The 24,933-nt window shown below is 37.1% G+C and overlaps 2 protein-coding genes across 3 annotated transcripts; one reads left to right on the forward strand and one right to left on the reverse strand.

Moving 5' to 3' along the window:
* Positions 1-7,112: 7,112 nt before the first annotated feature.
* Positions 7,113-14,482, reverse strand: LOC140743739 (Golgi resident protein GCP60). Of its 2 annotated transcripts, none has more exons than XM_073075283.1 (10): positions 14,226-14,482; positions 13,724-13,937; positions 13,114-13,182; positions 12,482-12,586; positions 11,506-11,787; positions 11,280-11,353; positions 10,858-11,046; positions 10,187-10,294; positions 9,712-9,833; positions 7,113-9,079 (listed from the first exon to the last, which is right to left on the reverse strand). In XM_073075283.1, exons 1-10 carry the CDS (start codon positions 14,368-14,370, stop codon positions 8,963-8,965), a joined length of 1,425 nt encoding a protein of 474 aa, XP_072931384.1. In that variant the 5' UTR covers positions 14,371-14,482; the 3' UTR covers positions 7,113-8,962. The 2 variants fall into 2 exon arrangements, with proteins under 2 accessions (XP_072931384.1, XP_072931372.1); XM_073075271.1 differs by having other exon boundaries at positions 10,858-11,064.
* A 318-nt stretch (positions 14,483-14,800) lies between these two features.
* Nprl3 (GATOR complex protein Nprl3) lies at positions 14,801-24,458 on the forward strand. Its single transcript, XM_073075295.1, has 11 exons — positions 14,801-15,267; positions 15,716-15,928; positions 16,129-16,223; positions 16,932-17,142; positions 17,449-17,603; positions 17,992-18,123; positions 18,422-18,586; positions 18,952-19,129; positions 20,923-21,610; positions 22,491-22,684; positions 23,369-24,458. Exons 1-11 carry the CDS (start codon positions 15,069-15,071, stop codon positions 23,521-23,523), a joined length of 2,385 nt encoding a protein of 794 aa, XP_072931396.1. The 5' UTR covers positions 14,801-15,068; the 3' UTR covers positions 23,524-24,458.
* Positions 24,459-24,933: the final 475 nt, after the last annotated feature.

Raw genomic sequence — 24,933 nt, forward strand, 5'->3', positions numbered from 1 at the left:
AATATCTACTTTCTGATGGTGTAAAAAAAATATACATTACTATAGGAAATGTTCTCAGAAAATGCAAAAAATTGAAAAAAAACCCAATTGTATTTATTGTCGATTCTCTTCTTGCTAGACTCCACTAAACGATTCAAAGCTGATTTTTTTTATTTCATACACTTGCTTGTCATCTGACTTATTGCAGATTATACAAACAGATCCATCCATACTGATAATCTGAAAAGACAAAATTAAATTAATAATGCCTTCAAAGTTTTATCATGAGTATAACTAAATTTGTTTGTATAAAATAAACGAAATTACTATTTTTTATTCCTGTACTAAAATATCATTCAATTTTAATTTTTTAGGTTATGTTATGTTAAACATACTATTTATGAAAGAAAATATTACTATTTTTATTTTAAAGTTGATTAATATAGATTTAAATACAGATTGTATTTACCATGCTATGTAGATTCCAAACGATTTTTTGAATAAAGTAAATTTCTCACAATTCACTTAGAGTAACTGAGCCTGCACGTGTATTTTTAAAAACGATGTTGTACACTGCTCTGTATCTCGAATACTGGCTAACGGTTTTTACAGCTGCTACGAAATAGCAGGTATGTAGTAAGGCCCAGACCCTCCTAGGTCCGTCCCCACTTCTAAAATAACCGGCTAAAATTTACCGAAGGTCACTCAGGTATATAAATTATCTTAAAACAGCAGTAAATAGACATCTACAAATATTATTTAAATAAGATTCTACAACTTTTTCAAAATATTGTAGATGTCTTATTAAATATTAACTTTATTAACTTATTTCTTTGTTAATTATTGAAGTATATTTTAATTTGCAACTTTTTCATTTATCAATAAAACATGAAATCTTACGTTTTTTGAGTAATTAAAGTATAAATTTTAATAAATACCTCAAAATTGTACATAATGATATAAAATTTTTTTTCGAATTTGGGTGTTTTTCAATTTTTTGCATTTTCTGAGAACATTTCCTATAGTAATGTATATTTTTTTTACACCATCAGAAAGTAGATATTTCAACGAACAAAAAGCCCCCAAACTTTTTGAAAAAAGCTGATATTTTGACGTCAGAATTTTCGATTGAAAATTAGGGTGCTTTTTTGATATTAAGTGAAAATAAGGCGAAAAAATAAATATTTTTAATCAAATAAATTACAGTGTATTTGGGACATAATACTTACGTTTTACCTGAAAATAAAACGTTTATTAAACATACTTACCTTATTCGACCTAATAATTATGAGAGTGGCTTCCGTTTCCGCTTGTTGCTAGTCACTTACTTCCGGTCCGCCGCGCCCTCTATACCTAGTTTCCTGCAACAATTGCTTGTACATTTCCGGTCAATAGCAGGTTTGCGACACCAGCGCCACCATTGGCAGGTTATACCTTAGATAACGTTTTTACTTCATTGCGTCTCTTATAACACCAGGCAGCTTTAAAAGTTTAGGTCGAATAAGGTAAGTATGTTTAATAAACGTTTTATTTTCAGGTAAAACGTAAGTATTAAACAGTACTGTACCGTTATTCGACCTAATAATTATGAGAGACGTGTCTATTATCGCCTGGTGGTGCTGGAACAAGCCAATGTGATTAAGTGGTGAATAATTGCTACAGAAAACCGAGGTCTGAAAATAATGTTTACTAAGTAATAGTAATTAGTAACAAAAACAATTAGTAAGAAAAAAGTGTCTTAGTGTAAATATTATACGACAAGAAACTATAACAATGTTCTAGAACAACTTGTCCTTAAACGAAATAGGTGTTATTAACAAAGATTGTATTGCTGATCAAAAATATTTTACTTAAAAGAATTTAACTTAAGTTTAAACTTAAGTTGTTTCAAAAGTGATTTATAAATGATTATAAATGTTTACAGATGGACCAGTATGGTCACAAGAGACATCACGACTATGTAATATTTGTATGTGTTAGATGATCTCAAGTTACCTCTTGACAAGATTTCACCTAAAGGTTTCCTTAATCTAGAACAATTTTTGTTCTACCCATTTCTTGGATGCTACAGATGACCTAACACTACCTGCTATAGCCTGTATGCCGGCGTCTAGTAGGAGCTTCTTAATCCAACCTGATATGATGGTACGACTAAAGCTCTAGGCACACCGGTTAAGGTCAAGAAAAGGCTGTGTGATTTAGCTAAATTCCTTTTAGTCTGCAGGCTGATTAAGCGTTTAACCCAATAAACTGGGTATAATGATTTGTCGTTAGCGTTAGTCCTTAATTTCCAAGCTGATTGTTGGTAAGTATAGTTACTATCCGTTTTTAATCCAAAAAATAACCTGAAAATAATACAAACATTTTCCACAATGCAACGTTCCGGGGAAATGCTTAACGATGTTAAATCGTGTACACGTCGTCCCGACCACAAAAGTAAAATAGTAGCAGTAATCTTAGACGAATCGTACAAATTAGCGTTATCAGGGTTCTTGTTACCAAGATAGTGAACCCAAAATATCAGTATCCAGATAGGAGATTTGGTTATTTTGGGTTTGCCTAACGCAATGTCCTTAACAGCTTTTACTAAACAGCGGGAACTCAATTTATCCATATTACTTATTAGGTTTGATAAAGTTAGCAGCGACAAACTTGTGAAGTGTGAACCAATATAGTGATATATGACAAGCCCCTCTTCTGATGCAGATTAGCAAGGTACCTAGCTAGATCCCTTTGGATCGTAAATATTGGCAGGGTTGTACTTTGCCCAAGTAACCCAACTTTTCCAAGCTGGTCGATAAGTGTTCAGCGTGGATTTACGCCACCCTGAGGACAGTAATAATTTTGACTGAAGTGACCATTTTTTGTTAAGAACTGGTCCCACGCCCACATTTCCAGACTTCGTCCATCACCTGGGGAGGTGGCATTCCCGTTGTCGGGTCGACTAGTACTTGGGACAGATTACGTATAGTATACGGGGGCACTAAGGTTTTGTTCTTCAAGTCTGGTCTCCAGAACACATCTTTCATCTGGGTGCCACTATAAGGAATGTCCCTGAGGCGTTGTTCATGTAGGTTAGAAGTCTTGGTTCAAGATGCGGTGGCGGAAAACCCCACGCTAAGGGGAAGTGCCATTCTGTACTCAGAGCATCGTAGAGGGCCGCAGACTTGTCCATTCAATCGATACTGCAATATTCTGGTACAACATGTGCTATGCTTGATGCAAACCTGTTTCCGTGCCCCATTTCTTAAACACTATTTCCGTTAAACGAGGTAGCAAGTGCCACTCCGGAGGAGCTTTCTTGCGAAACAAATGATCGGCATGACAATTGTAGTGCCCTGGGATATGGTAAGCCGACATATGTATTCCATTTCGATCCACAGTGGCGAATACTTTCGCAATGAGGCCCGTGAGACCAGTAGATTTTCGTGCCTCCTTCTCTTCGGAGGTAGGCGACCACTGTGCTGTTGTCGCACTGTTTGATCAGGGTTTTCTATTCCATGAGCTCACCGTGTCCTTGTAGCACGCCATAGATAACAATAATTCCCTTCTGACTGCAGTGCAAATCCTGTTGTGCAGATGACCATTCGCCCCACATACTCAGGTTGTCTAGCTTGGCTTATGGAGTTTCTTTCGCTTCTTCTCCATAACGAAAACCTTGCGAAGTGGTGGTAGATATAACATTCAAAAAGTGCTCGGTAAAGAACCTATTTTGAATAAAGAAATTTGATATGAATTGATTTGAAAATGCCGCGGGCGTCCGACGTGATACACTGAGTTGTCGGTGGAGGATGTATAACAGAATTTCGTATGCAGTTCATTAACCATCATTCTAGGTCTGATCGAATTTGCAAAGATAAAGGTAGGATGGTTGATTTTGGCAGTTTCATCAATGTATGACTACGCTTGTAGTAACCTATATTGAAGGCGACCTCTTACAATTACAAAAATCGCGAAATTCTTCATTCCCATGATCCTCTGTAGATCTCTAAATTTCGAATTCCCTCTCGCTCACATGGTTGAAGTTTCCGCTTCTATTCGGGTGGCTAACCTCTCCGAAAAATATTTCAGGTTGCTCCAGGAGTCCCAAAATACGCCTAGAAATTCTAGAGTCCTTTGTGGTGTGAGGATAGACTTCTCCGAGTTTATTTTCCAGCCCAGAAATGCTGGCGCATGCATTGTGATTCCATATGCTGGCGTAGTAAGGCTGGGTCCTGATTTACCAAAAGGAAGTCGTCCCAATATATTAGGATCCGAACACCTTGCCTTCTAAGTATTGAACGATCCAATTCGATAGAGAGGCAAATTCGGGGCAGAGCCGAGTCCGAAAGGCAGGCATGTCATTTCTAGTGGCGTGTTGGCATACATCAATCGCAGAAAACGCATGTGAGATGCTACTACTGGCAGATGAAAGTAAGTTTGGTAGAGATCTATTTTCGACAACCAGTCGTGGTGAGGCTGTAGTAAAACCGGAACACGTTGCACATTTTTCAATTTGAATTTTTGTTTGTGGACAAATTCGTCTAACTTCTTTAGATTGAAAGTTGGTCTTATGTGCCGTAGCTTTTGGGTCGCAGGAATATTGTCGTAATGAAACTGGGAGAGAATCTCGCCACTTTGAGTACATCTTGCTTTAGCATCTTGTGTATTATTTGCGACATTTCATGTGATTGTAGTGTATGATGTTGAAATTTTGGCAGTTTAAGCAAAGGTTTTTGCCTTGAATGGTGTCTGGTAAGCATTATTATTTTGAGGATGTAGGGCGGTGCCCCCCATCAACTCCCAGCGGTGGCAAAACAACCGAAGTTGGCCCGCATGAAAAGGTTGACTCGGCGAGTCAATACCTCTTTTTAGTTTGATCCCTCCTATCCCGGCGGGATATGGGAGAGTGGGTTCTCGCAGCTTTTCATGACATAGGTTGTCCATGTCCTCGCGTCAACTTGCTATCTCTTCCCCGAAAGGAGTCCCGATTCTCTTGCCTTCTTGTTTTTTGGGTGCCCGCTATTTCTGGATGAGTGTTGGGTTTTCCTCCGAGGAATTTTGGACTCTCGAGGAAGTTCCCGGATCGTTCTGCGGCGCAGAGATGCGATCCTTGTCCTTGTTGCCCATAACATTTTTGTTCACGCCTTTTGAGCACGCACAGCGTTGAGCATGAAGGTGGTGCCTTCCGCAACGTGGATTTATTGTAGGGATCACTGAGGGCAGCCAGGATACCCTCACGTCTGTGCTGGACAAGTTCAGCTCCGTGACCACACACTAACTGCATAATATCACCTTGGAATATTCACCCTGTGGAAAAATCTCCCTAATGTTTGCATGCACGTTAACGTAATTTAAATCAGTTTCATTAAATTGCGTCCAGATAAGAAAATTATTCATATCTTTTTGAAGAATTTCAAACTGTTTTAACAGGACATAAATTAAGCCTGCAAAAAGCGTTCTGAATGTAAGGAATAAGCTTTGAACGATCATAACGCTTGATTTCTTCGTTAGAATCGTGGTTAGTAAAAACAGGTGAGCGTAAGTACTGTTTTTGGAGCGAAATGTCCTTCAGTTTTGGAGTATGTCCTCCGAAGCACGTGGAACAGTTAATTCTTTTATCCTAGTATGCATGCATTAAGGAGTGGAGTATTTACACTGACGTCCCTTTGGTCGGTTCATTGTTGACTGACTCTAAACTTTCATCAAAAAACTCGCCAATTTTATAAGAGTCTACACGATCATCACTAACTATACTATCTCGGTTGATAGTGATTTGAAGAAATCTTATTTTGAAGCACACGAACTGCGTGAATTAGTTAATTCAACTTACGGTTATGATGAGAGCGCCTCTTTCGATGTTTTTCGACTTCGTTTGATGATGAGCTCGATTCAGAAGAAGAGCTATAAGTAGATTCTGTACTGGACGAACTATACTCGCTTTCTCTTGTTAGCCGCCGGTGCTTTGCTCGGATTACGTTCCCTGGCATCCCTGGTAACGTCGACACTCGATGTACGCGCAGGCGGACTGGTTTCCTTCCTCCCTGGAACTTAGAGAAACGCCGAAACGGAGACAAAAACCCGTTAAGACGTTCACACAGTTAAAACAACCGTATTTCGACTACATACCAAAAATAAAAGCATTTTATTTTTATTAAAAAATAAATGAATAAATAAAGTTACATTTATTGTAATATAGGTATGCTTTAGTCATTTAAAATCATTCGACATAACCTAAAAAGGTCAGAGAAGCAAGCTAAAAATCGCATGCTAATGACAATTATTTAGAAGTTATTAATTTCTTAAAAGAAAAAGGCTACTCACCTCCTTTTTTATTTAAATTAATAGAAATTACACTTTACCGAACGAAAACTTCGTTAAATCCTTAACTTATTCATTGGTACTCCAACAATTGCGAAATCGCAATTTCTTTACACTGTAAGTAAGACTAGCAAAAAATGAGTCGGCCCAGTGCTCGTAGTCGAGCCAGCTAGCGACCGCCTCGGCCGAGAACAGAACAGCCAATGAAGTAAAAACGTTATCTAAGGTATAACCTGCCAATGGTGGCGCTGGTGTCGCAAACCTGCTATTGACCGGAAATGTACAAGCAATTGTTGCAGGAAACTAGGTATAGAGGGCGCGGCGGACCGGAAGTAAGTGACTAGCAACAAGCGGAAACGGAAGCCACTCTCATAATTATTAGGTCGAATAACGGTACAGTACTGTTTAATAAGGTAAGTTTTCACCAAATTTCGTAAAAAAAAAAATTTTTGAATAAGATATAAATAAAAAACCAAAAACTTGGTTTTTTGAATTTTTCACCCAAATTTTGAGGTTATGTGAAAAAATTGCAAATACAAAAGTTGTAGATCTTTTTATTACCAACAACTTTGCCATTGAACTTTTTCGCATAGGTAGTTTAGCCGGAAATCAAGATAAACCATTTTTACCCTTAAAAACTCACCCCCTCCCACTTCCCGAACTCGGATCGACCGTAATTTATTTTTCCTTTCATTTTGATCATATTCCCCTCCTTTTCCAATGGGTTTCATTCTATTGTAATTTTTTTTGGTTTCAAAAATTATCGACCCTGGTCTATATTAGGTAGTAGGCAGTAGCAAAATTAGGTATTAAATAAAAAAAAAACTAACATGTTTTTCTTACAAGACTTTTGTATTACAGAAACATGGTACACATAAATTATATACTTTCAAATGTGAAAACATAACACATAGGTGAATTACAACAATCTACTCACTACTACACTTAATATTTCACTTATATCTCTGTTTAACCCATATTAAAAAACAATAATCCATTTATTTTTTACTCTATCAATAAAATAATTACAGTAAAAACGAAGGTGACGTAAAGCTCTGTGCAGATTTTGCTTATATTTTATGTAACAAGTCACCCAATATGAATCTATCTATATCTTTTCTAATGACTGTATCACACATCACTGTTACTGCATCGTCTATCCTCCATTAAATTTTATAGATAATTAAAATGAATTTAAAGAGCTGTCAGTGTTTTTAATTAATGGAGTAAATTTCACTGATTAATTATATTAATTATGTCTTCCAATGGCACGAGTAAATAAGGTATATTAATGCAAAATAATGTTAGTGTACAAATAAATATATAAGAGCAATAAAATTCAAGTTGTAATTACATAATTGCCATTTTAAGCTCTTTATTGTGGTAACATTACCAGTTACTAAATGGACTTTTTAAACTTTAATTTTAGCCAGAGAGATAGCAGATGCCTGCAAGTGCTAATTTTCAACAAAAGAACAAACTTCAAATAATCATATATCAGCATTTTAATAACTACTACTTTTTATGCCGAAAATATTTCCTTTCTCCCTGTTTGAGTGTAAAATTAGCGTACTCTTGTACTTGTATGTATTCAATTCAATTAATTCTATGGAAATGTTAATAAATGATTATTTTCGTTTATATAAGAAATTAATTTCAATATTTTTAACATTAAATATAGATTTATTTGACAATATTTTATATATTTATTAAATTTGATTTTTGAAATAGCGTTCTGCTAGATATAAAACATATATTATTAATCTATAGTATTAATGGGTTTTTAATTGTATAACAATTTAATAGAAGGCTCTAGGAACATAATAAATGTTAAATTTCGTAAAGCAACTCCAGAATAACACAGGAATAAGATTTTTTCGATTAAAACTATGTGATTATTATCATACATAAGACATTTGGACAAATAAGCTATATATATATTTTATGTTTAATGTGTAAAAAATATGTAATACTGCATAATATCTATGTCATACATTTTATTCAAAGATTGCAAAGACAAATGGAAATGGTAATGTTGATAGGCATGGGCACCGCTCCCGCAATGTATAGGATCAAAACTTTTTTATCTGTGTATTCTGCCTACTTACCTTTTCTACTCGCCTGTGCATTCTTTGCATTTTATTACGCCTAAATAGGAAATAAAACAGTACACTCAAAAAACATTTCACATGACACATACATTGTCATGTAATAAATAAATCCAGTGAAAATTAACATGTAGCGTATATTAATATGTTAATCAGTCATTATCGGAAATTAAATTAAGTAATTTTGAGCCATAGTAATGTTGCCTTCAATACGGATTATAATAAAATAGAAAATACATTACTGTTTAAGTGATTCTTTGATCGATTTGTTTGAACCTAGAAAAATAAACCATTACCTTACGGAATTGAAGTTTTCAACTCCCGATCTTGAAGTAATTTGTATTACTTCAGCTAAAATATATTTTAATACATCTACAACATATAACATAAATAAATTGACGCTTAAGTGACACCTTAAGCATATAACTAACAATTAAAATCATGTTTTATTGCACTACTACGATTACATTGGCAGTAAATTAATTTAATATATTAATATATATTATTGACACCAATTAATTAATTAGTATTGTATCGTTTCCTTAATAAAATCTGACAATTAACACTGTATGTATTTACTGTGTATAATATACCTTATAGTATAATGTTTTGTTTCGCCATAAGCTGTAGGTATTGTCGAATTTAAGTAGATACACGCCTTCTCCTGGGTATGTGTGCGATCCCCCATACACCTGAAACATTTAACAATTTTATAAGTGTGGCAGCATTCATTCATTTGTACACAGTAGTAAGTTCATGGGGTTTTCCACCTTATGTAAGCTAATGTGAAAAAATGTGTAAATTGAGGTATTTTTATCAACATATCTGCTGCAGTTACCTTAGCACATTAGGGCCAGATGTTATCTAGAAGTTAATGAATGACTTCCATAAGAGCAGTGGCAGTTATGATCGCATGGCTTGTAAATGGCATACATGCGTACGCGTTAGTCAATGTATGTGTGTGTTGACTATAGTGTGATTATAGTGACATTCTTCTGTTTACATTTTGGACACGTAATTATGAATCGGACTATGGGCTCGAACACAAAACTGCGATGCGACGCGATGCGAATTCGCAACGCAGAAAATTGCGATGCGAATTGCTGCGATGCGATATCGTGCGGCGTAGCGTCTCTCAGGGTGACCAACAACAACAACCACTGTGCGATGCGAATCAATTCGCAAGTTCTTGCGATGCGTCGAGGGAGCTCGCAGATTTTTGCGATGCGACGTCGTATCGCAGTTTTGTGTACGAACCCTATACGTGTGTGAGCACATGTGTTGCGAACAAGTATGTTTCTATATATTATGTCTATTATTTTACCTCATTGTGACAATCCCGGCGGTATATGGGTACGATTAAGCTCACAGGCGGTCGTTGGCTGCTCAACGCGCGGGTCTCTCCGCTTTGACCGATTTCCACGTCGTTGGAGGATTCGTTAAATTCTGTAACAAAATGTACAGATATAATATTAATTAACATTCAATAACAAAATACAATTTTATTTAAAAACAAATTTATTTATTTGTTTTTAAAGGTTAGAAAATAATAACATAATATTAGTAGCCAATTAAATAAACTATTACTCAAATAGCATAATTTTATTAACATTGTCTTTAACACGTTCAGTGCTAACAACTCGCCTTGCGAGTCTATATAAATTTTGTTCATGTGTTGGCGACTCGCCGGGCGAGTCCAATGTTATATATGTAAATATAGGCGGCACTACAGAAGGAATTAATGAAATCGTATTGGTATTGAACGTGTTAAGGGAATGTAGGTTGTAAATTTCACACACCATCATCACCATAACCGTCGTCATCTCCATAATCGTCGTCGCTGTCCGACACGTGAATGGTCATTTCGGTAGTTGGGGACTTGCTCCACTCGAAGTACAAACCAAAACCTGCAAACATTAATGATATCTCTAAATTAATTATATTAATTAAATAAAAATGATTAATAAACACACAATTAACAAATAACTTTTTGCAGAATATAAATAAGGCCGGCCTGATGGTGTGGTGAGCATAAATGCTCATCTGGGTAGTACCCTTTCGTTGGATAACCTGGAGTTCTCCATGTTGCACTAAAGACAGTCACCAGAGGGGTAAAATAAAAATCCCACATATACTATAATCGCTAGCACGACACTGGATACCTTTCTTAGATTACCTTATCGTCAAAAAAAGGCCCATGTAGTGGGAGCAAAGTCCCTGCTTGTCCTGTGTGTTGTACATCGCAGCAGCTCTACATGTGCACTCCGTCGTCACCGGAAGTCTACACCATACTACTCTACAGTGTACAGCTATGTACGCACCCAGATCTCAATAGTCAGTAGCAAAGTCTAAGCTAAGCGCGCGCGCTTTACGCCATCGCTTATCCACATATGCGTTTCACCGCCCCCAGGAGCCCGTTCGTACAGTGTGGTACGTTCGGTTATTTTTAGAATATATTATGTGCACTCACCCAAGTCATAGTGGTCAGTAGCGAACGCCCAGCTGAGTGCCCTAGCCCGAGCGTGTGTAGGTACTCTTAACGTAACAGTCTCTCCATGCGCCACCGCCAGTCGACCTCCACTCGCCGCCGCCGACTGCTTGAACTGCTCCACGTCGCCGCTGCTCCACATGTGCGCCTCCTCCACCACCGGGAAACCGTCTGTCGACCCAACGTGTTCTATATCTCAACATGTTATGTGACGTCACACACTAGCATGCAAGTAAGGGCGCTTTTAAATTAACCGCGACTGCAACGATGCTTTTAAATGTATATGACTGGCTACATCGTAGCTGATGAGTCGCTGGTAATTCCATTTTAAGATATACAAGAATGCTGCGCTAAAATCGCACGATTAATTTTAAAGCGCTCTTAGCTAATGACAAAAGTCATACCATCTGACTCTTCCTCTCCCCTTGATTCTTCAGTGAACTCTGTGAAATCTGTTTTTTCTGAAGTTTGCATTGATCTGTAAGATAAGTAATTAAGAAATTAAATTTATTAGCGAGCAGTCGAGCAGAGATGTCTTAATTGTTAAACTGCACTAACACACCACTTTAAGACTTCCAACAGACTTCTATTAATACAAACAAAGTGATCTTTACTATTCAAATTACTTACTTATTATCCACAAGTGCGACAACCTCGTCTTTCAAATGAAACTCCTCCATTACATCCTCTGTAAGTTCATTCTCTCCTTCATCTGCCTCATCTTGGAATTTAATACTGGAGTTGGCGAGTCTTTGGTCAACGGCCAACTGCTGTATATACTGCTGGTAGTGTTGGTCTTGTAACTGCCTTATTAGTATTGCTTGTTGGTCAAAATTCCCAGGGAATTGTTGCTGTGCGTATTGTAAAAACTGTTCGTATGTTTGTGCGTTCAATGCATCCTTTATTCTTTGCCTAAAAAGGTCAATAATAATAATTGAGTTTTGTAATTAATGAGGCCAAGGTAAATAAAGAAAACTCTAAAAACATGTTTGACTGGTTCGTCCATGATAATAATATACTATTCAATAAATAACCATGAATTTTTTTTTAAATATGTTACTGGTAAAATAATGTTTCATTCACAATTTGGAGGTCATTCAAACATACCTAATTTCTATTTATTAAAACCGGTTGTAAGTCTAAGTTATTAGAATAAGTTGTTAGCAATAACTTTAGTTATTATACTTATTACTTTAGTTCAATTAACTAATAAGTAATGATTATGAAAAGGTAAAACTTATGGACCAGGTAGACATATAAATGATAACATATTTTCAAATAAATAAAATTCCAGATTTTGTTGTTTGTGTGCGAAAACTGATAATCTTTCTTATCGAAATAGACTCTATATAAGATAATCTTATATATTAAATTCTCGTGTCATAATGTTAATACTGCTCTGAAACGGCTTTACCGATTGTCACCAAATTTTATATGCATATTCAGTAGGCTGAGAATCGGCTACTACCTATTTTGCATACCCCTAAGTGATAAGGGTTGTTCACCTTTAACATTTTTTTATTTATATGGCAACTCATCGTTTCCCGGGTCAGCTAGTTTAAGATAATATAGTAATGTAAGTTTTCCATTAGAATACAGAACTTACACTTGTTGTTCTTCAGTTGGATTTGCACTTTGTTGTTTCTCCTTTTCAAGCATTATTCTGTTCTGTAATTCTAAATGTGCTTTTTCTTCTTCTTGCCTTTTCAATCTAAAATTTCATAAGATATTAATATATTTCAACATGAAAACTTAATAATAGTTTCGCATTTGGTAATATATAGAATAACTTTCATAGAAATACTTATATATGTGCATACTTCTATATAAAATGCTTCAGTTAAGTGTACAGTTCAAATATTTAATAAGCCTTTGTAAGGTTTTCGTTGAATTCTAAGAAAGTAAGTGTGAATAATATTTTTTAACATAATATGAGTTGTTTTATCTTTAATACTAAGTCATAACTCATTATACACAATGTGTAAATGTATTGTGGTGAGTAATTTAACATGGAACTAGTAATGTTTCTTTACTTTGTTATGAGGAAAATCAAAACCTTTCTTTACATTTCAAAACATAATCGCTGAATATATAAGACTTTCCTATAAAATTGATAAACAACATATAATTTTGTAAATATTCAAAATTTCACTTTTAAAATACTGTTAGTAACTGATGCAACTCTTATCATACATAATCTCAAGGATATGATTAAAGTAATGGATAAGAAGAACTTACTCCTGTTGCTTTTTGTCTTCAAAATCTTTCTGGATGGCTTCCAAATATGGTTTGAACAGTGGACACAATCTGTAATTTTAAATTATCTTCATATTTATTACAGTTACATTCATGCATAGAAAAATAGTTTAAATACTGACAACTTATATGATAGTCACTATCTAAATAAGGATATCCTCTGTTATAGATTTATGCGTTATTGATATACATCACAAAAAATAACATAAACAAAAGAAGTATAGATATTGTTCATTATTATACTGCCTATTTAACTGGAAATCAATCCTGAAACCTTCTATATATCTGTGGTTTGATCCATACATAGAGGGTAGTATGGTATACATAATACAAACATACCATAAACGGTCTTAAATCAATTCAAACTAATTTTTGTCACCTAAAAATTTTCCTTGAACTTGTGTTTAATAAATTGTAAAATTTGGCCTTGTGACAGGCAATAATTGCTTAAGATTTATTATTAATAATGAGTATAGATTAAGTGCATGCTTGGTACTAAATCAAACAAGTAAAAAAATCTACTAATCAAAGAACAAAAAAAACATACTGTTTAGTGTATCCCTTGAACTAGTAAAGTATGTAATTGTTTTACCTGTCTAGTGTGTGTATGAATCCAGCCATGGCTTGTACTTGTGACATTTGTCCCAGTGCGTGCCAGGCAGCACGTCTGTCCCGACCGATCATATCCAACACACCTAACGGTGGCGCCGAGTTCGGATCGAACGGGCCGTGTATAGTTTGCTGCGTATACGCCACTAACTTAAGCCTGTCTTCGTAACTCAGATGAACCGCTTTGCCATCCTTGTCTAAAACAACACTTCTTTAATGAAAATTTGGATTATCTTTAGGTATAGTTCATAGTAATAGTATAGTATCTTTTCAATTTGCTTGCAACTAATTTATCTTCTTAAAAATAACATACACTACAAATTTAATAAAAACTCTTATCACAAATCTATTACGATTCGATTCCGAAGTAAAATTGACAATCAATACTGTTATTATTATTGTCCTGGGTTATTCCGCGTTATCGCATATACCTACTTAATACGTATGAACTATTATAAGTATTATAGTATAAACGTAATTGTTACCTTTATAAAAAGCTATTCCATGTTTATAAACTTCTTTCAAAGGCAATCCCCATTTTCGTTCTTCGCTTTCAAGTATTCCCTGGTCTGTTTCTAATGGAACTTTTACGGGATTTACCTTAAGATTAAGCTCATTTTTCGTCGTCATTTTTGCACAATTATCCTTCCCTTTTTAATTTTCGGTTTAATTTATTGTTTTACACCGTATCTATTTGACGGCTTTTATAAATTTGGCAAATGATGACATTTTAACATGACAAATGATTTTCAAGTCCTTGGCACTTTACTTTCTTTTATAAATGTTTCATAAATATGTAGAAGGCATATAGAACATACAACATTTAAATACTTAAATTTAAAAAGCGGAGACGAACACGTATTTATTTTAAACATTTCACTGAAATTAGTCTCAAAAATGTTTTAAACTGTAAATTGAAAATAAAAAGTGGTTAAACTGAAAAGAAAATGTTGTTAGAATAATAATGGAATTTAAGAATATTCAAGCCTATGAAAAACCATTGACATTAAAAAACAAAATTGAAAAAATTCGAAAGTCAAATTGACTTTGACTTGACAATTACAACTTGCGCTTGTGAGTCATTTGTGTTTTGTGATTTCTCAGATTACTTTTACTTTTTGTAAACTTTTTTCGTGTTATTTGTTTCTGTTCAGTAATTTTAGTGGAAAAACTGCATAGTCATATACAGTGCTTCGTAAGATGGATTTAATAGAAAAATTAGTGAAATTACGTCCATTGTCCTTGTCACAAAACTTTTCATTCGCAAATTACGTTGTTTACTAGTGACTTATTTATAATTTGTGCACAATTTTGCATTGTTACACACCATGGAAGTGAATCCTTTGAACATATTCTTCGTGAAATCGGATAGTAAAGGGGATCGCTTACTATTCAGATATCCTTATACTACTGAGAATAAAGATGAGAATAAACAGAAGAAATGTGGTCGTCACAATCCATACGCGATCAACTCCACTGAAGACCTCTTACAGAACCCACAAACACAGACATCTAACATTTGTAAAGGTAATTAAATATTCATTATATGCCTGAAGTTCACCAATTTTGTTTGATAGTATATTTTGTTTTACATCCTCAACCAATAAAGTTCTTATGACTTTGAATGTAACAAGTCCATTGAACTTTATTAAAAGGTTGTATTATATCAGTAATTAAGTATATAAGTATTTCATACAGAATAAAATTATATAATAACATCTCAATGTAAAATAAATAATTATGCCATCATTTTTACTTATATAAAATGTGGAATATAAAAACTGTTAAAAAAACTTGTTAAATTTTGTAAAATAATGATGGATTACTACCTATAAATTTCTTTCTAGGATCGTCTGAAAGATTTTATAAACATGTTAATACCAAAAAAATTTTATGTTATTCCTTTACATAAATGTGTAACTTATAAACTATATACATATAATATATCTGATTGAACATACATGGTAATTTTCAGGGCAGCTAAGTGGCTTTACAGATAAAATGCTGTCAACTCTCTTTGCGGTGAAGGCTGAGCTATGCAACAGGAAGTTTGAGCTGAAAGTGAACGATGTGAGGTTTGTGGGACACCCCACACTCCTTCCATACAGGACAAACAAAGATGACACGGCTGCTATGATTCTAATCAACATTGTGTTCGCTTTGCAGGCTTCTGCAAGCCACTCTATAGGTATGGTAATGAGCAGTAAAAATAGTTTTTTTGAATTGATACTTAAATTCATATGAATAATTACTTCCGAACATAACCTCAGTACTTTTAGTAACATAAATATTGTTTCTTACAATCCTTCATCTATTATTCCTTTGCATTGGCATTATCGAGTTTGCATTATTTATTAATAAGTTGTATTATATTTTTTATATTTACAGTAAAATGCTACTATGATTTGAGCAAAAGGCTAGGCAAAGCATTGAGACATGAAGAGAAAAGGTGCTCATATTTGACCGAAGAAATGTTAATAATGGTAATTACTCTGCATTTATCATTAACTTCCCACTAATTTTATACACTAATTTACGAAATATATGCATCTCATTTACTCTGATTTGGTCCACTTTGTCCACTAATAGAGGTATTTTGGAGGCATTAAGTAATCAGCTAGTTTTTATTTAAACTAACACAATTCGTGTGACATTTTCTACACTAATTTACTAGAGTTATGGTTCTCATTTACTCTGATTTGGTCCATTGTGTCCACTAATGGAGGTAGTTTTGTAGCCATTAAGTAATCAGCTAGTTTTAATTTAAACTAACATAATTCGTATGACATGAATCACAATAGACTATAGAAGTCTTGTAGAACATACACATAAAACTGAATAAAAACAACCCATTGTAAGTAAACGTGGATTGTCCATAGTTATAGATATAGAAAAATCTACTTACTAACTTTAGTTGATGATTCCTTTAATATTATCAATACAAAAAAATACAGAAATATCCATATATTCACCCATTACGTACATGGGTATAGTCAAGGGGGTGCAAAAACGGCAGCTCCTAGAAATAACAAAAACATCTCACACATTTGATTCCTACTACATTGCATGGGGCTGTAACTGCTCCATGCATCAATGGCCGGCGATGCCCTTTCCCATTTACATAAAAAGATCATATTTTACAAAATCATTATTTTTTAATATCAACTATTACTTTTAATTTCTTCTTGCAGCTTGCAGCACACGATGAAGTATCAGCTCTAGATAACGAAATGAATTCCACTGAAAATGATGAAGAGGAAGATGTCCCAAGGCATTTGGTCTCCACTTATAATTCAGATTATGGAGCAGACACAAGTCCGAAATCAGCTTTCCATCTTATCCTACAGAGGAGTTCTCTTGCTAGATCTATGAAAGCTGTGTTTGAAGAACTCAGTAGCACAGGTTTATTCTTTGTTTTTTGTGATAGGAGCATACAAATATGCTATATTCTATTATTATACTCCTATACAATGTGTAACATGTATTATGACTCAGCCGCATATATAAAAGCTGGGCAAACAGGCATGTTAAGCTATAGTATATGAAAATATGATGATGACTGTTATGCCCCTTGTCCAACATGGTCAATGTCTGTCAATGTAAATTGGATTGTAGATTTAATGAGATGTGTAGCATCTCCAATGTTAAATTAAGAATTTTCTATGACCACCTTATTTTTAATATATTCAATTATAAATATTTTTACAGGAATAGTCCAAGTCCGTATAAATAAATGGGTTCTGCTATCATTTTGCCTGCCACACAAAGCTCATCAAATTCACAACAGAGGACTGATTATAGAACCGGAAACTATAGACAAGTGTGTGGAGAAGCTAAGACCGTATCATGGAATATTACTGATGGTATGTTGAATGGTATTATATTAAAAAATATTGAGTATTTAGACATCCCCTATAAAGTTAAGAAATTAAAAATAAATTACTTGTAGCGCCACAGTTCCATACTATAGTGTGCCATATTACAGTGGGAAATTAAGGTGCCTTTTCACCAGAGATGAACAAGGTAGCTGAGGTATATATAGATTTACAATTTTGGTTGAATGAAACAAAATAAAAATTGGTGGGAATCATTGTGTATGGATCACATCAATAACGAAGCTATTTTGTACATCTCGGGTAATGTGAATGCACCTTAAGTAAGAATATCCTTTTCGTAAAATTGTTTAAGCGCCATGTCTTTTCAGTTAATTAAACAGGCTACTGTACTTGTAATTACGTATATTTTTTGCAGGTGGATCCTAATGAACTTTTAGCATCTATACCACTTGATGGCAGCCCTGCACTCTTAAGGCTAATCAAACTGTACAGTCCACTAAAAAGTCTACAAACTCTTGCCATTGAAGCCGACATCACTTTGAAACAGGTATAAATGTTAGGAATAGTCCATGGTTTATGAATTTTCATATGGGAATCCTATTTCGTTATTTATACCACCGAACGAAATTTGGCAATTCTACTAGGCAGAAATTGACACATTTTTATCTATGGTACACAAAACATTCAAAGGTTGATTATAAATAACTGCACTTCTAGAAATTGATAGATATCAATATTTTCTTAAAAGTTTTTCTGACAAAAAGCCATTAAAAGTTATCCCATTATCTCAACTTCAAAAGTCTTTTCAGAGTGTGGAAATTTTTTATAATTTTATTTTATTCCAGGCCTTTCAGCTTACGGGACATCTGGTGTACTGGGCAAAGGCGACAGTGATCTACCCCCTGTGTGAAGGCAATGTGTACGTTGTAGCACCTGGGGCCAACATCCACATCAACTCTCCCATTGTGGATGAGTTTGCTAAGGAGTTCCCGGGATTATGCCTCTTGCAGGTAACAGTTTCTGATATTAATTTAAGTGATTCTAATTAGTAACTATTTTTATTTCATAGGGGTGGCAGACCACCTGGTGGTATTGGCTCCTGTCGCCCATGGACAACTGTAATCAACTCTAGATAGGATTATATTCCTTGACTTGAGGTTGGCCAAAGATGAGCCGCTACCCTTGAGGACTAAGCTGGAACGCCTCAGTAAAGTATGTCTCCCTTACCACTACCTCTAACCCAGAAAACAACAGAGCTAACACTGCTGTTATTTGCCATAAATAGGTGTGGCGGTGGTGTCGCTGCCTAGGTGGTGGTTTTAACTGGTAAAGAGAGATTAAGGAGGTATTTATGTAACAATGTATGTCCATCCAGATGTTGGGGTCTTTCTCGCTGCCGGCACCGCTGTGGTACGTGTCCCGCAGCGGCGCGGGCGGACCGCGGCTGGCGCGCCTGGTGGCGTGGCTGCTGCGCCGCCGCCTGCTGCTGCAGCTGCACACCTACGTGCAGTTCAACTCGCCGCACTCGCGACACCACGCGCTGGGTAATGTGTGTGCTGGGGCACGTGTCCCGCAGCGGCGCGCCTGGTGGCGTGGCTGCTGCGCCGCCGCCTGCTGCTGCAGCTGCACACCTACGTGCAGTTCAACTCGCCGCACTCGCGACACCACGCGCTGGGTAATGTGTGTGCTGGGGCACGTGTCCCGCAGCGGCGCGCCTGGTGGCGTGGCTGCTGCGCCGCCGCCTGCTGCTGCAGCTGCACACCTACGTGCAGTTCAACTCGCCGCACTCGCGACACCACGCGCTGGGTAATGTGTGTGCTGGGGCACGTGTCCCGCAGCGGCGCGCCTGGTGGCGTGGCTGCTGCGCCGCCGCCTGCTGCTGCAGCTGCACACCTACGTGCAGTTCAACTCGCCGCACTCGCGACACCACGCGCTGGGTAATGTGTGTGCTGGGGCACGTGTCCCGCAGCGGCGCGCCTGGTGGCGTGGCTGCTGCGCCGCCGCCTGCTGCTGCAGCTGCACACCTACGTGCAGTTCAACTCGCCGCACTCGCGACACCACGCGCTGGGTAATGTGTGTGCTGGGGCACGTGTCCCGCAGCGGCGCGCCTGGTGGCGTGGCTGCTGCGCCGCCGCCTGCTGCTGCAGCTGCACACCTACGTGCAGTTCAACTCGCCGCACTCGCGACACCACGCGCTGGGTAATGTGTGTGCTGGGGCACGTGTCCCGCAGCGGCGCGCCTGGTGGCGTGGCTGCTGCGCCGCCGCCTGCTGCTGCAGCTGCACACCTACGTGCAGTTCAACTCGCCGCACTCGCGACACCACGCGCTGGGTAATGTGTGTGCTGGGGCACGTGTCCCGCAGCGGCGCGCCTGGTGGCGTGGCTGCTGCGCCGCCGCCTGCTGCTGCAGCTGCACACCTACGTGCAGTTCAACTCGCCGCACTCGCGACACCACGCGCTGGGTAATGTGTGTGCTGGGGCACGTGTCCCGCAGCGGCGCGCCTGGTGGCGTGGCTGCTGCGCCGCCGCCTGCTGCTGCAGCTGCACACCTACGTGCAGTTCAACTCGCCGCACTCGCGACACCACGCGCTGGGTAATGTGTGTGCTGGGGCACGTGTCCCGCAGCGGCGCGCCTGGTGGCGTGGCTGCTGCGCCGCCGCCTGCTGCTGCAGCTGCACACCTACGTGCAGTTCAACTCGCCGCACTCGCGACACCACGCGCTGGGTAATGTGTGTGCTGGGGCACGTGTCCCGCAGCGGCGCGCCTGGTGGCGTGGCTGCTGCGCCGCCGCCTGCTGCTGCAGCTGCACACCTACGTGCAGTTCAACTCGCCGCACTCGCGACACCACGCGCTGGGTAATGTGTGTGCTGGGGCACGTGTCCCGCAGCGGCGCGGGCATATGTTTATGTGTGTATGTATGCAGAGTGTGGTGACTTCCCGCTACTAGTACGAGATGGCGCTACACGTTTTTGAAGCACACTATTGGAGTTTTTTAAAAATCCTGTACATATACCATATACAAGGTGAATTTTTCAAACGGGCCTCCAGGGCCAAATCCGAAACTTTAAGGATTAGCGAAAAATTATGAAAGGAGATACGAGGACGATTTTGATAAAAACTAAAACTGCATCATTAGATTTTTTAAAAGATTATCTATCTAGTCGAGAATCGAACGAGGTCATTTTGAAAAAAACAACCGTATTATTCCATCATCAGATAGTATCGCTAATAAGGAATAAATTTCGGGAAGTAGTGATATATGGCAAAGTAAAGGAAAAGGCTATTTTTTAAGCCTCTATGTTTGACTCGTACTTCGCCAATTCTTATTTAATTATGTTTATTTTCAGATGGTAAAGAATACTTCTGCGAGAAACACGACATTTACTACAACTCGAGCAGCGTTTCGTTTTCATCGCTGAATCAGATTCAACTCAACGTGCCAGAGCCTGTTGAATCCAGGGGAAGCACCAACGCGTTCCCGGACTCAGACGAAGACTACCCAACGCAGAACAACCTCAACCAGACCGACTTCTCACATACCAAACCCATTGTCATCGAATCAGATCATACGAAATTCGACAACTTCAACGAAGTCGACTCAGCTAACCACTCTTTCGATGATGGGATTGATGTGGTCGACGGTCTAGTCAAGCCGAATGTAAATGGATGTGATTTCAACAGCGGCAGCGTTATACAGAAGAAACTACACGGAAATTCAGTGGACAGTGGCATATCGAATAATGTTAATGGAAATGGTAATGAAAATGGCCCACTTGTGAATGGGCATGTGGATTTAGTTAACGGTTTGGACAAGTCCGATACGGAAAAGGTTGTGAAAATTTTACCGTCAAGGTTGTCAGATTTGTCGTTCAAAGAGACTGATAATTTATTGAATAGGGATACGAGTAGCGATGAAGATAAGTTCGAAAGCGATTTGGATACGTCGCCGAAAACGAATAAGTGCAACGGTTTTGTAAACGGTACAGAAAAGAAGAATGGGGTCTCGTTAAATTTGAAATTGCAGAGTGAGATGAGGTATGTCTAAATAGAATTATTTGAGACAAAATTTTATTATTTAATCTTATATGGATTCGTCGTGTCCATACATTGTGTTTTCATTGCATCACATCGCATAACAGTCACATATTAAACAACATTGTTTAGTACGATTGCCAAGTCTATTTAAATTACGAAACAATTTAAAACAGAAGGTCCATCAAGTATCAACTGAATAAATTAACCGACTTTGTATTACATGGATCTCAACTTTTAACGGTAGAAGAATTAAGTTGCAAGACTTGTTTTTTTTTTTTTTTTTAATTTACACAGTGCTCTAATAACAACCCATTACTGTCCCACTGCTGGGCACGGGTCTCCTCTCAGAACGAGAAGGATTAGGTCATAGTGTACCGCGCTGCCCAAGTGCGTATTGGTAGTAGACTTCACATATTTTTGAGTTTTTTTTTTATAAATCTCTCAGGTATGAAGGTTTCCTCACGATGGTTTCCTTTACCGTTTAGTAAGTGATAATTAATTTCTATCATCATCAAATATAACATTATCTAATAACAAAGGATAAATAAATATGTAATAATAATTTAGAAGGTGGTAGAACCCTTTGTGATTCGACTCCGGCGGCACCACCGCCACACCTATTTCTGCCAAATAACAGCAGTGTAGGCGCTGTTGTGTTCCGTTTTGAAGGGTGTGGTAAGGGAGACATACTTTTTAGAGGCATTCCAGCTTAGTCCTCAGGGGTAGCGGCGCGTCTGTGGCCGACCTCAGGTAGGGATATCTATTCCTATCTGGGGTTGATTACAGATGTCCATGGGCGGCAGTAGCCACTTACCATCAGGTGGGCTGCATGCTCGTCTGCTACTCCCATATTATAAGAAAAAAAAAATACTGTTTCCAGTTTCCAACCGCCAACGGTGTGGAGTGCTCCCGCGGGCTGTGACGCGGCGGACTCTTGTCGCGTGTCCAGCGACCCGCCCACTACAGAGTCTTTGCTGGACACTTTCACTTCCGAGGAGAGGACCATGCTGGCCACTATCCCCGCTTCCGAGAACCCTGACGATCTACTGTTATTAGCGCAGTTGCATAAGAAGGGTACGTTGATGAAAACTTTTGTACAATAATCGGGTAGAAGATATACAATGGGTTCCTATCGTGTGACGTTAAATAGATATTTGATTCACGGGAAGATTCCCGTGAACTACGAAAATTTATTACGCAAAATTAGACTTAACTTGAAAGAAGTTGAGTTTCGTCCAATAACTTGATGAAGGTATAAAATGGGACCACATTTTATATTCCGTATGATGTTATATATCGCGTGCTTAAAGGTAAAAGGGCCTATATCTAAGGGTTAATAGCGATTTATGCTGAATTTTTTTTTATGTGCCCTTTCAGCATAAATCCCTATTAACCCTTAGCTATAGGCCCTTTTACCTTTAAGCACGCGATATCTTCCCGTTAATTGCGAAAATTTATGATTAAAAATGCAATTATTAAAAAAGGCAGATCAAGCATTACGTTCGCTCTTTTGTATCTTTTATATTTTATAGAGGTATTATACATAAATAAAAAGTAATATGAAGAAATTGTCGATAAAAAATCAAGTGTAAAACAATTGATAGATAAATAACAGACGAGATGAATAGAATCGACCACATTATAAAATTTTGAGTAAATCAATTTTACAAATTCATGAGATTCTTTATTATTCCTTTTTCCTGTTTTATTTATATTTGATAGAATTAATTGTAAAATAAACTACAAATTTTATTACAGGGTATTTCCGCGGAGAACAGCACTTAGAAGAAATAATGTTTATGGAGAATGTTACGCGATCGCAGCTTATGCAACTTCTCGACAAATTCAAGGATGTTCTGATCACCTTCGAGACCGAAGACCCCGCTGTGGCCATGTTGTACCCATACCAATAGATACTTGTTTGCAAACATGTACATTATATATTGAAATATTATGTTTAAAAATATTATCGAATATTACCATTTTATAAGTTGTTACTTTGTGTCTAATATTAGCTCTCTGAAGTTGTTTTTGATTGTAAGGATTTCAGGCTGAAAGAAGAAAAAAAATCGCGAAATATTGCATTGAAGCACATATTGCATTTGTGTGAGGTACTGAGTACAATTTAAAATTTGATGACGTTGCAAATTTTTAAATTTACTTCACTTAACCATGCATACACTCAACATCATTTGTACTATGTGTATATTTCCGTGTATACTTCAGTGCTTTAGAGAAAATTTGTATAATATTTTGGTCTGAAGTTTGAATGAAGACTTGCAAATGCCATGCCGGACGTGGAATATTTTTATTGATAAAAATGTATATTCAAGGCTGTAGGAAAGTGTATAACGTGTATATTATTATGTTACAAAAAATCTCCAAACATTTTCTCAATATAGATATAGTGTCTCAATATTATTGTTCAAATCCAGAAAATAAAATGTTTCATCCTATCCGTACCTTAATTCGCAAATCAGCCAACTGGACTTTTTGTCAAAATGTTTTTTTTTTATTTATTTTGATTTCTTTCATTTACTATCATCGTGCAACATCATCTATTTGTGCGTACGAAGTGGATGCGCAAAAGCAATAGATATACAGATAACAATAGCTATGGTCATATACTTTTGTTTTGTTATAAAGTTAGTAACGCATTTTCTACTACAAAAGTCTACAATGTAATAGATATACAAACTCTTATAGGAATGCTTGAACGATACAATAATATCTATAGATACGCATACAATTATGTAGATGTTAGTAGAAAATTGTAGACTAATAACTGAGCCTATATTTAATTTTGTATTTATTGACTGGATTAAATAGTATTTTATTGATAACAGAATTTTTATTCAATGTATTGTTATTATTTGGTCTGCATGTGGAAGAACTTGTCCCTAAAAGAAAATAATACGACCGCCACGCATATTTTTGTGTTGTAGCTTTATAGCAGTGAAATAGCTTTATGAAAGATAATCCTTTAAACTTAGACATCTGTAGTCTACCTCGGAATTCGGATAGTTTTCCTTTTCCGTAGTACATATTATACAGTCCAGTCACCAGCTATGTTATTTTTGAGACATTGACATTTTGTGCGTGCGTTCTTATTAGTGATCGAAGGTGCTGGAGGATAAAGTAAAAGATCAAAATAAACCTCGAAACTGTTAGACATACTTAACGGATCACAGTATTTTTTAATCATGTTCGCGATCTGCTGATCTTGATTCACATTGAACGTGGGGAACAAAGAGTAGTTATATACCTCTTCATTTTGTGGTATAGAAACCTATATGTGTGGAAAACAAAGATTCTACTTATAA

Source organism: Epargyreus clarus, unplaced genomic scaffold (assembly GCF_041222505.1).
Source record: "Epargyreus clarus isolate Ecla_fem2 unplaced genomic scaffold, WU_Ecla_fem_2.2 ptg000001l, whole genome shotgun sequence".
In the NCBI taxonomy this organism is placed as follows: Eukaryota; Metazoa; Arthropoda; class Insecta; order Lepidoptera; family Hesperiidae; genus Epargyreus; species Epargyreus clarus.

Coding starts and splice junctions, on each gene's coding strand:
- LOC140743739 (XM_073075271.1), bottom strand. CDS start 14,370: ATGACGACGAAAAATGAGCTTAATCTTAAGGTAAATCCCGTAAAAGTT. Junction 9,834..10,186: donor CGACGGTTATGGTGATGATG/GTGTGTGAAATT, acceptor ATTTTGTTACAG/AATTTAACGAATCCTCCAAC. Junction 9,080..9,711: donor GCCGGGATTGTCACAATGAG/GTAAAATAATAG, acceptor TAAATGTTTCAG/GTGTATGGGGGATCGCACAC.
- Nprl3 (XM_073075295.1), top strand. CDS start 15,069: ATGGAAGTGAATCCTTTGAACATATTCTTCGTGAAATCGGATAGTAAA. Junction 18,587..18,951: donor CGGGATTATGCCTCTTGCAG/GTAACAGTTTCT, acceptor ATGTCCATCCAG/ATGTTGGGGTCTTTCTCGCT. Junction 22,685..23,368: donor AGCGCAGTTGCATAAGAAGG/GTACGTTGATGA, acceptor ATTTTATTACAG/GGTATTTCCGCGGAGAACAG.